General features: G+C 33.7%; 1 protein-coding gene across 3 annotated transcripts in view; it reads right to left on the bottom strand.

Moving 5' to 3' along the window:
* Window positions 1-12,805, bottom strand: part of LOC145983979 (lysine-specific demethylase 5A-like) — a 119,340-nt gene that overhangs the window by 13,502 nt on the left and 93,033 nt on the right. For all 3 annotated transcript variants that reach the window (XM_083117218.1, XM_083117217.1, XM_083117219.1), the window contains 3 exons: window positions 11,597-11,803; window positions 10,898-11,015; window positions 10,250-10,404 (listed from right to left, as the gene is read on the bottom strand). In XM_083117218.1, the coding sequence (XP_082973344.1) occupies window positions 10,250-10,404; window positions 10,898-11,015; window positions 11,597-11,803 (480 nt within the window). The remainder of the gene's footprint in view (window positions 1-10,249; window positions 10,405-10,897; window positions 11,016-11,596; window positions 11,804-12,805) is intronic.

The following is a 12,805-nucleotide window of genomic DNA, read 5'->3' as shown; positions in this document are numbered from 1 at the left end:
ATAAATGACAAACACTACATATATTGACGGAAATATCGGGAGTAAAAAAGTTTATACAAATTTATAAATAATAAAAAAAAAAATATTTTTATACATAAACCATAAGGGTAAGAGATGCTCCCATCACCCCCACCTCCCTCCCAACAACCATATAGCTTTCTACTCATACAGTTCAGTCTTTTAGTTAAAATATCAATTTCTTCATAAATCACAAGTGAAAAAATCAATTCAAATATTTAACCTAAGCTCTCACACAACACTCATAATAAATCACACCAGTAAGAATAGTAATATTGAAGATATGTACAGAAGGAATAAAAATTTGTTGCAGTTAGTTCATCAATGGAAAACTGAACCCACATTAACCTTTTGTACCTATTCACTCCATACAAATTTACATCGAGATTGTACAAGTTAATAATGTACATTTGGATTACAATTTAGGCTGGTACTAATTAATGTTTCCCTCTCTTTTGAATGAACTACAACAATGTTTTATGTCAACTGCACATGTAAAAGAAAGAATAGCAGTACTGAAGTTATGTATATGTAGAAAGAAATGGTAAGGCTGAAAGTGTGTGCTTTTACAAAGAATAGTAATATTGAAGATATGTACAATTAAGACAGAACACTAATGTTGAAGGTATGTACACCATAAAAAGAACAGTAATGTTGAAGGTACATACAAAATAGAAAAACATGTAAGACAGCTAGTGAGAAGAAGAGTGTAGTATCTGTATATCCTATTTATGATCAAGTTTGTTTAACAATGGTACAGGAAATGTATTGCTACATGTAGGAATAAAATTGAGAAATGATTTCTCAGGATTACTGCATCCTTGGTTCATAGATGAAAGATGCCTCAACCCAACTCTCTAAAGCCTGTCTACACTACACCCAAGTTGTGCTTTACTCTGGTTACCCCTCTAGCTGCAAACCAAACAATTAGCTAAAGCTGCCACCTACATCCTAAACAAAAAACCTGACACCCTCCCCTATCTTGTCATGTAATATCATCTCACCACTCTCTCAAACACCCTACACTCCTTTCTCCTCTTACCTAAAAAAAAAACTCAGTGTCTCCAAATTCCCCCCCCCCCCCTCCTTCCTCAGGAACATTTTGGTTCCAACTAGTCCCAACATCCTAAAACCACCCCCTGCCCCAGATGCAAAGTGTTTTCCTCCCCCCATTCAAAACCATTCACACAGCTGCAGGAAACTTCATCCCCCACTACAAACCTCATCTACATCTGACACTGCAAAATTTGTAGCAACTTTTACTGGAGTGGAACCTCCAAAGAACTCAATCTGAGAATCAACAACCATATACATATATACATACTTGAGGCTTGGCTGGACTTTTGGCCAACATCAGAGAAAACATTTTCAAAATTTCCTCTCCTGCCGAAAAACCGCTATGATAATCCCAAATCTAAAAAATTACACCTTATAATTCTTTCTAGAGTAATCAGGTGATTTGTTTTCACTGTTGTCTAGATACCTGTGATGCAAAATGGTCATTGTAAACACAAACCTACTGGGAATATCAAGACAACAGCAACATGAAGATCCACATGAATGTTTTAGAAGGGATTCTAAAAACTCTATATGCTGACCAAGGCAAAATTTATTTCATTTTAAAACAAACTAAAAGTTACGTTTCAACCTTCTAGCAAGGTCTTCTTCAAACACTGTACTAAAAACAAATGAAATAAGATACAAAACAGTAAGATATGTATATATACACAAAAATTACTCCCCTCCAGACACAAGATTATTAGAAAGTTGTTTATCTGGAACATTCCTTTCCAGGTGTTCTTCTTTTGTCAACTGTTGTTTCACCCAACAGGTGATCTAGATAAAACATTTTCCTTCATCTGGAACATGGTTGGACTCCTTATCCTTTCTTTCTTCATTCCTCTTCCTTCTTTTCTCCACCTACACTCTTGTCTTTTCCACTCTTTCTAAAACCTTCTTCCATTCTTTATTTATCTTAGTCCCCATTCCAGTTCATTGTGTCTTTACAAAACTAGGAAGAGGTTTTAAAGTTAAAAGAAAGAAATGTGGACTATGAAGAAGATATATATGACATTGAGGAAGCAGTGCTCCATATAAAAGAAGAACCAGAAAGATACAAGATTATGAGAACAGCAGCCATATTGAAGAAAGAAATGGAAAAGCAGGGAAAAGTAGATAAGTTGAGTCAAAAAGAAAGGGAAGGGATGAAGAAAATCAAGACAAGAAGTGATGTGGTGGTAGAGCAGGCAGATAAGGAAGGAGCCATTGTGGTGATGGAAAGAGAATGGTACGAGAGGAAGTATGAAGACCTAAAAGGGAACTAATATGACGAGATTTGTGGAACAAAAGAACAAACTATAAGAGAAAAGGTCATACAAGACTGTATGAGGAGATGATTCAAGAAGTGCATAAAGGAGACAGGAAGACTGCCCAGTTTGAAAGGCTTTCCAAAGATACACAAAGAGGAGATAAAGTTGAGACCAGTAATGGACTGCAGAAACAATATTTTGGAACCGTTGGAAAAGAAATTAAAGAAATTTATTGAAGTGTTAGTAAGACAGCAAGAAAGCAGAGCAGTGAGGAACAGTGAACAAGTGGTGGAACACGTAAAAGGACTTAAGTTGAATGGGAAGAGGACGACAATGTTTGGCTTAGACATGAAAAGTATGTTCCCAAGCATCAAGCAGGGGACATGAGAGAAACAGGACATGACATAGAATGAGATGAGGCTAAGCAGATAGGATGGGAGAATAGAGTACTGGTGAGAAAATGGAAGGAGGTCAAGGAAATAGAGAAGAAAGGGGAAGAAGACACAATGGACTGGAATGGGGGACTGAAGATAAACAAAGAATGGAAGAAGGTGTTAGAAAGAGTGGAAAGGACAAGAGCGAAGGAGGAGAAAAGAAGGAAGAGGAATGAAGATAGAAAGGATAAGCAGTCCAACCACATTCCAGGTGAAAGGAAATGTTTATCTAAATCACCTGTCAGGTGAAACAACAGTTGACAGGAGAAGACCACCTACTGGAACACCTGGAAAGTAATGTTCCAGATAAACAACTTTCTAATAATCTTGTGTTTGGAGGGGAGTGATTTTTGTGTATATATGTATCTTCCTGTTTTGTACCTTATTTCATTTGTATTTGGTACAGAGACTGAAGAAGACCTTGCTAGAAGGTTGAAACGTAACATTTAGTTTGTTTTAAAATAAAATAAATTCTGCCTTGGTCAGCATATTGAGTTTTTGGTTATCATGGAAACAAGGCTTAATGGTGTTATCAAAGGAATTCTAAGCAGAAGTAATTTTTTCAAAATTTGGAATGTCATAGCGGTTTCTTGAAAGGAGAGGAAATTTCAAAAATGGCTTCACTGGCCATACAAACAGCCATAATACTACCTTGAACCATCAATTACAGGTAGCGATTATCTGCCTAGTATCCCTCTCAAAGAAAATGCTGAGAGCCATGTCTACATACACAGTCCCCCGGTCTTCATAGGATCCTACAGAAACCCATCCCTAATATTCCCCAAAATGTTGTTCCCCTCCCTCCAGACTTGTACCCTCCACTTCCTAACCCCTCCCCTTACAAACAATGACAATTCTGGCTAAAATACTTCCCTCCTGTACCACTATCATCTTCATTTCTGAACTGGTCATCATTCTGCAGTGTTGGACACCATATTTCATTTACAAACTGAAGTTGCAGTAATACTATGACCCAGCCCTTCCTGCTGTTTTCTTTTATTCCAAGTTATACAGTGTAGTAATTTGGGGTAATATGTCTGAAAATAGCCAGGTAATTCAAAATGAAAATAAAATGGTGGAGTCACATTTCAAATTTGCTATATAAAATTGCTTTCAAAATTACATTAAACTTTGTCATCAGCAGGATGTTCATATATACTTCAATGTGGTTACAGACAAATGGTAATTTTTCTCAACGATGCACACTGCTTCTTATTAACACTCATTTCAATACAGATTATACTAGCGTAAACGTGCTATGTAGCAATATTTCAGCTTTCCTTACAAAGCTTACATAAACAAAAAAAATATTAAATGGGGAGATATTTGCATAAATTAATGATTGTATAGAATTTTCAAAATTAACAGGTTTAGGAAAATAGACACTTTCAACTGCCTAATAACATACTAAACTTTCAGTGGACAAATAATATAGTTGGAACTATAAGAAAAAATAAAACAATGATAGCAGTGTTATGATACTTAGTAGTCATACAGAAAATTTGATATGATCACAAAGAATATGATTTATAAAAAAATAAAAAGCTCTGTTAAAGTAACTGCAACAACTTAAGCATGATTAACATTTCTTGTAACTCATTGTAAACTCATTAACCTGATGAAAGCTTTGTATGCAAGGCTGAAACACTGCTATCTAAAAATTTCATGCTTGTTTTATTTGTATTGAAATGGAAGTGTTACTTGCAGGCAAACATGCCTGATTAAACATGTAATAACATGTGTGCAACTGTATTACATGTGGAGAGTGTCAATTCAAATCCTAAGGATCTGAGACAAGAAGACAGTTACACATACGCAGCAAAATGTATGAATATTATAAGATAGGGAATGAACGAAAATAATATCATGGTCATATTGATTACAAAAAACTACAGAAGAAATAGGGAGATTATCTAATGTTGGTAGGAAAAAATTGCATGTATTTACTGTTTGATGTGATAGTATCTGGACTAGAGTTTCACCTATTAACTTTTCTGATGCTGTGTCAAGAAACAATATAATTTGTGTTATATTGTACACACAAACTCGATCATAAAAATATGTTAGTATTGTAGTGAACTGGTGTATTAATTTGAAAAATAATACAGCTAATAATACTGTTGCTTATTGGAACTAAATTAGATACATTCATCATTTACAATCCAGTTGTAACAAAAATGTAGTGTTACTAAAAAAATCAGTTATATTAACTGGAAAAATAATACTGTTAATAATACTGTAGCTTGCTGAAAAATTAACTCAAACATCTTCCTCCATTTTTCATTTGAGGCTGGAAAGATTAAACATATGTGACCTTCTGGGTCTCAAATTATAAGACCCAATGATACTTCTCTGGAAGAAAGAAGAAAGAAAAAAAAAGAAAAATGTACTTAAAACATACTGTACAACATAACAAAACAAAATTAAAAATGAATTAAAATAAATGCCTCCATTTCATATAAAGCTGTAAATATAAACCATAAACAAAAATGTAAAGCACGCCTAAAAATATAAAGGTGAATATGATAGCTAATGAATTTACACATAGAGAATCAACCAGAAATTAGTGGAAGCACAATGCATAGGCCATAAATTAAAATTGATTAAATCAATGCTTTTACATTTAAGGCTGCCAGCACACCATGTTAGTATAAAGCATCTAGGAATATAATTTTTAAAATTAAATTCAATTTAAAATGTACACTCTTGTTTAGATCCAATGGCACACCTAACAGGATAAAAGAGTATGCCACTTTATGTGAGGTGGCATACCACTATACCACTTCACATAGTGGCATAACACTACATAGTAATCTGAAGTGCAAAACACATAAAAAACAGTAATTTTGTGCCTGCCCTGTTATATGTGATACTGTGTTAATAAATAAAATTAATGGTGCAATATTCAAACATTAAAAAGTGAAGAAACAGATGAACGAACAAACACCATTTTGGTGAAATAAATTGTAGGGACAAACAGATTTGAAATTTTAGCTGAAAATATACTGATATGATATTTACAGATAAAAGTGCAATGACCCAATACATAATGGACAGTTATATTCAGCTTTATTTCTTCTTTCATTGACATTTCTGGCCAGTTTGCCAATGCATGAATGCATTATCACAGTTGCAAGCAATCCTGTAAACTCCAGGTGACTTGAGTCCTAAATTGTCCTTGGGGTTGGCATTGTATTTTATGTTGTACTCACATTTTAAATTTTATAACATTAATGATGGACTTCTATGTTGGTCAATCTGCACTAAATACAGTGAAACCTCGATTTTACATTTTTCAGGGGAACAAACTAAAAAAACTTAAAATTTGGGAAAATGTATAATTGAGGAAAATTTTGTAATATTTTGCTATATTGGGACAATGAAGACTGAGTTTATAATGCAGGGAAAATGTCAAATCTGGGAAAGTAAAATCTAGGTTCCACTGTATAAAGTGATCATCACCATTTCTTGTAACATTTTGAAAATCTGAGAACTCTCAAATCAGTAGATATGATTTCTTGCAACATTTAGCCACACAACTGGTGACAATTAATAGTACAAGAAAAAAGGAGAAATAAAGTTTGTAAATAAGAACATAATTTTGCAACATAAAATATAGAAATTGAGCGTTTTTGAGATTTTGGGAGAATTCCTGAAATATGCTGAATTTGTAGCATCACAGAGATAGATTGGTGATCAATGATGAACTTGGAAGATATTACGTTTTTGGGGATTTTAGGCATTTCTGAAGCTATGACATTACTTCATTTTCTCTTTCATTTGCTGCTAATGTTTTTTTTTTCTTTTTGCCCAAAGGAAATCAGGGCAGCAATGCACAGTGATTCGGAATGCGGAAAAAATCGGCAAAAATCAGGAACACTCTATTTGACCCCTAAATCAATACAAACGTGTAAGATTAGCAATTTTAAGGAATAATTCACATTGTGGGTCCACAGAATTCACATCAGATTGATTATTTTGATTTTTATACAAAAAGTATAATTTTGACCTATTTCAATACACACTTAGAACCACAGTAAAACTAGACACTACACTTGGAAACCGAAATACATTTCCAGAAATAAATTAATAACAAAAATAAGGATTATAATGATAGTAATAAAATAATAATAGTAATAATAAATGTGAGAAGTATCGTTAAAATGAATTTATGCGCAATAAATGTTTAAACCAAGGAAAACAGACTTCCTATCAAATCACTTTCAAGATAAATTAGTATCTTTTAAGGCATTAAATAATATTTATTCACTAATTCCGATATCTTTCCTTCTTCCTTTAGATGTACTTTGGTTTTGAATGCGAGTTCTTTAGGTGTATTTTCCCGTCGAAGCTCTTCAGTTTAACGCCTATTATATCTGTCGCTACGTTCTTCAAAACTGATAATCTGCTTTTGAGATTGCATAGAGTGAAGAAAAAGCAACTACCAACACCCCATTTATTTAAAAGTGAACTTCAATTATTTTTAAGAAAAGTATCTTCTTTTCAGCAAGTTTTCATATCCTTAAAATAGTTTGCTGCAGCACCGTGACACATCAACACTAAAGGTCTTAACACAATCTTAAGAGATATTATAAAAATTTATAGAATCTAACACGAATGAAACAAATGATTAATTTGATCATTTCTATCTTCATCAGATTTTTCAGGAATAATGTTTCGTTGACTTCTATGACACACCATCCCCATTAACCCGCAAAGACACGTGAAAGGGTAAAAATGATCCACATGATTTTGAAATATTTCTTTCATCTTTACCGAGTGTGCCTGAGGCGACCCTTCTCAGTACCTTTCCAATAAACAGTTTTGAATGTCATGACTTGAATCAGCTATGAGGCTTCGTTAGTTGCCCTCACAGAGCCGTAGAAACATCGCCTGTGTAAATTTCAACCACACGTGCACTCCTGCGTTTCAGCTTGGTATTTAAACATGATCTTTTCTCTCATTTTTATCAATTGTCAAGTAAAAAAAGATGTTCAAAATTAATACAATTAGTTTAACCAATAAAGATATTGTTAATAAAATGCTTTAATGTAATTATAACTCATGATTTACAAAGTAATTTTGCTTCTGGGTAAAATTTACACAGCCAAGTCTTTGGGGAAAATTTTAGGGAGGGTGTTGATGAAGGTTTTGGGAGGTCTTAGGGGTTGTTGGGGACATTTGTATAAATTTCTGTTACACTGCACTACTTCTATACGTATTAAGCATCAGCTGATAGCAAAATCAGACTTGACCTATTCCCCTAGCACACGCACACGTAACCTCGTTTGATTCAGGGTTACCAGCTGACCCATTAACAATGGAGCACACGTTCACAAATAAGCTAAATTTGTCAAAAATAGCAAAACTTTTCTCCCGTGCCATTTTCACAATACTTTAAAGTAGGGATGGGCAGATATGAAATTTTGGCCGATACCGATAAAGTACCGATATAAAATTTACCAATACCGATAAACGATATTCTACCGATCCGATATAATATTAGAAATGGACCTTAAGAACCTGAAATGTTCATTCATCTCCTTAATAAATGTGTGTTTCGTGGTGACTGCAGTGCAAAAGAAGTTTAATATTTAGACATTTACTTTTTTAGAAAGATGGCCATGGAGATTATCCATAAAAATTATAACAAAATGGCAGAATTTTGCACTAAACTATCGGATATTTATCGATATATCGGATCGGTAAAATAATCGGTAATTTTACCGATAAACCGATACGCCTATATCGGCCGATACCGATAGAGCACCGATTAATCAGTCCCACCCCTACTTTAAAGTATCCTTTGCTTTAGAAATCATTGCGGGGAAATAGCAGCAAAAGCTACGTTAACTCATAACTTTTGTATTTTGAAGTCAAAAATAAAAACATTATATTTTATTGTAATTCAAATATGTATTCCTTTTCTGTGCATTACTGAGAAGATGTGAATCTACCTAGCACAATTATATTGTCCGGCAAAAAAATAATTGCTACAAGTTTTAAAAATAAGTACAAAATATAGTCCGAAAATTCAATTTTCACAAACTGCCACTTTGAGGCCCGAAAAGAAGAACAAATAATAAATTTAGAGAAAAAAAATTATGACAGTTTCATGCACCATTTAGTTGTTTACGGAAGTGGTAATGTTTTATCCCCTTACCGAAAAGCGAAAATTTATATTTTTGCAGATTTTTTGACATTCTGGATCACTGTGCAATGCTGTGAATATTTCCATTGATAATGAAAGCTCGGAACTTTAGTTTTGATGTAGCAAAATGATCCTACCCTAAAGATAAATGAAAAAGTACTAAAAAATGCATAGCTCGAAAACACTAAGAAAAAAAATTAAATTTTATTTGAAGTTTCAATCTACAACCTGAAATATTATTTAAAAAAAACTATTTCATGAGTTAATAAGCCTAAATATTTCTTCATAGTAGTAGCATTTAGGTTGCTGCTTGATTCATTGGCTTTATTTTACTTCACTTTTTGTGCCACTTTTTGGCTAATTTGAGACGATAAGGATGAGTGATGGTACGATGAAATTGATGAATGGGCACTCACAAACATCCATGCCCAGCCCAGGATTCGAACCTGGGACCCCTGGTTAGGTTGCTGTTAATTTATATTTGGAAAATGAGGGATTCAAAAGCATTGAATATATAAAATTAGTTTACATTTAAAATTTCTTTCATCCTTTGAACTTCCACTTAAAAGGTTTCCTTGTACCATTTTCGTGGTTCTCTGTTATGTGTGTGTACATATTTAAAATTATACAATGCCAAAAGAACAACTATAGTTTCATGATCCATGGAACAAGAGAAGTAAACCTTATTATTTTGAATGCACAGGAGATGTACTATGCAAAAATTTTAGTGAAAAATTCAGGCTCAACCAGGACTTGAACCCAGGTGTTTCTGGCATACTGCACCACTGCTCTTCCAACTGAGCTACTGAACCAGCCCTGGTTTCAACTGATTTTTTGCTGCCACTGTGTGGAAATGTCTGCCAGTGCTACTGCAACAAGCCTGCATTCTTTTCTGAAATTGCTACGTAAGACAAGAAAAGTTTTAAAATTATGTAGCCTGGCTAAGGAGAAACATAAATACAGGTTAGTGCTTACTACACACACTCATACAGTACAGTGTATACAGGTGTATGCACTAAACAAAGAAGCCAAAAACTTTGACAAGCACACAAATTTAGAATTCTCACATACTTTCTGTGGCACCATTTATTGCTTCAATTTCCAGCTGAGAATTCATAGTTCATCAGACTTTTTGTTTCACAATTGTTGTCCACAATAATACTTATAAGGTACTTTAAATTTGATCTTTCTGGTTGAAATTACTGATATTCCCATTCTCCCATGGCATCTTTGTTTAGCGTCTGTACTTTACAACACTTCTTGAGCATATTATAACCACACTATAAATCATGCAAAAAACACTACCACAAATACTCCACAAACGTATCTATACTTACATATACTGGCTCGAGTTGTGCTGGGTTCACCTTCCCACACTTCCCACATATGTAATCCTCATCTTCTCTGATATCATTCTTCCCCAACCCAACACAATATAAGTGAAACCACTGATCACATCCTCCATCACACTGCACCCAATTGACTTCATTACCTAGGGGGAAAAACAATACATTTATTTCCCTGTTTGAAATTATGGTAATACTGAAGGTGAACAGTAAACAAAGAAATATAGAAAAAAACAGTTAATCTGATATTGGATTATGTCACCACTGGATTGTGCACCTTCATTTTTACACATACACAAAACTCGGGAGTATCATTCCAAACTTACTCACCGATGTAGATACATCAGTATTAGCTTAGCCCTAATACATACTGACATTATATTCACAAATTTTACAATTCCCTGCATAATACACTTTACCTTCCTATTTCAAAGGAAGAAAAATGTTACCAAATTCTCCTCGATCTTACGTTTTTCTTACATTTTATATTGTTTAGCCACAGAGCCCTGAAAAACATAGATTCAACTAGAAATACAGCAGTTTTGGTTCATATTTGTTCATAACTTTGATGGGCACCAGTAGATATCCTAAATCCTACTTATAGTCATAACTATTATTGTCTCCATCAACATTACATACCAGTTGGTCTCAGGCATTTATCAGCTGCGCAGTCCTCATCATCATCCGACTCCATTTCTCTAGTTTTCCTGACACGAGATAAGCTTCTCCTTCTTGCAACTTCAGGTTTCTTCTTCATCTGTAATGCAAAAAGAAAAACTATGAGCTTGCCTTGCACACATCACATATTGTTTTGTGCCTTGTTCATCAAATATGCACCTCAGTATAAGCTCTTTCCTTCCACCCTTTAACACAATCTATAAGAACTACAATACTGTCTTATCTTACAAGCCTTCACATTTGCCATGCCAACTTTGAAGTATTGCTCGACTAGACTCATTAAGAAAACAAACAAACACAAACAAAAACACACACACACACACTCTATAAACTAAACTCTCTACCACAACACTTTTTCTAAACATGAACTTTTCCCACTTATTGGAACAAATAATATTAGAAATTAAAAAAGGAAAATTATACACTGTGAAACCATGGTTTCACATTCCCTCAATTTACATTTTCCCATGTAAATTAACACATTACATTTCCTTTCCACTTAATTTTCTACATCCTAAGTTTTATAACCACTGACCCTTAAAAAATACATAATTGCATAATCAAAGTTTAATTGTGCATGCCAGCATGGTGTGTGTGTGTACATAACAAAATAAGAAAAGTACAATAGAAATATTAAAATATCAGGGGATTGAAGTATACCTTGCGTGCCTTCTTCAAATTATCCTTGACATCAGCATTCTTCCTCCTATCCTTCATTTTCTTGCCACTTGCATCATCCTCGCCAGATCCACGAATCTTAACCTTCAACTTTTTCCCTTCTGGGTCATCACCTCTCCTTTTTCGTGATTTCTTCTTCTCTCCATCAACTGCTAACTTTGAACCAATGCCATCAGCCTCTATATCTTGCTGCAAAAAATAGACAATCCCTTGTTTTACAAAACAATTATCTAAAACTTCTAATAATTTTGTTTGTTATTTCATTTACAGAAACTACAATTGAGAAAGACAACAGTAAACTTTGTAGATTACAATAGAAGTAATAAATATTACAAAATACATAAAAATTATTTGAAAGACGTGATATTGATAAAACATGAAGTAATTGTCTACTGTCTCTGAAACAATACTTAATCAATGAGATAAAATTTGTCAAGAAAACTGGCATAGGCAAATATATCTTCATTATCAATCGCTTATCAACTAATGGATTAATTATGTTCATTTCTCTTGAAGAAGATCACAATTGCAATGAAAAAATTGAAAATCCAGCAAAAAGAAAAAGGAAGTGAAAGTATATTTCATTTCTGCATACAAGATAGTGAGCAAACTAAACAGCATATTAGACAGATATGTACAGTACTTTGTATGCTAATAGTGTAATTTTACCAGTAGTAATTTATGACCAGCATCTCTACCCTCTATGCTCACCACAAATGCATGATGAAAAAGCAAACACTTGACTACATTCACATTTTTTAAAAAAGTATGCAAATTGAAAATTTTCCTACTCAACTGGGACGAACACAACCTTCACTTTATTTTCTGAAACATATAAAGCATACATACTTTTACCTCACATTTAGGATCTCTAAGTTCAGCAGCCTCTGCCACTACCCCATTTTTTAACTTATGTTAAAACGTTGGGCCATAGATGGTGGCAGAGGGCACTAAAATTGACAGTGCCTAAAAAACAAGTTAGGAAAAGTAAGTACATTTTATGTGTTTACAAATATGTCAGTGCTTACTGTGTCAAAACATGAAAAACCACAAGCATTATGACAGTTATAACCTACAAGATTCTCGATTTGAAATTAGTTAACCTTTAAGACAGAACATTACCAACACAGATGATGAATTTATTCTCCACAAGATTGATTGATTTGTTGTTGTAAGTCCACTTTATGCACA

The sequence above is a fragment of the Lepisma saccharinum genome, chromosome 2 (assembly GCF_977018435.1).
Source record: "Lepisma saccharinum chromosome 2, izLepSacc3.1, whole genome shotgun sequence".
Classification (NCBI taxonomy): Eukaryota; Metazoa; Arthropoda; class Insecta; order Zygentoma; family Lepismatidae; genus Lepisma; species Lepisma saccharinum.
The sequence above is the reverse complement of the archived record's forward strand: the minus strand, read 5'-3'. Positions and strand labels throughout refer to the sequence as shown.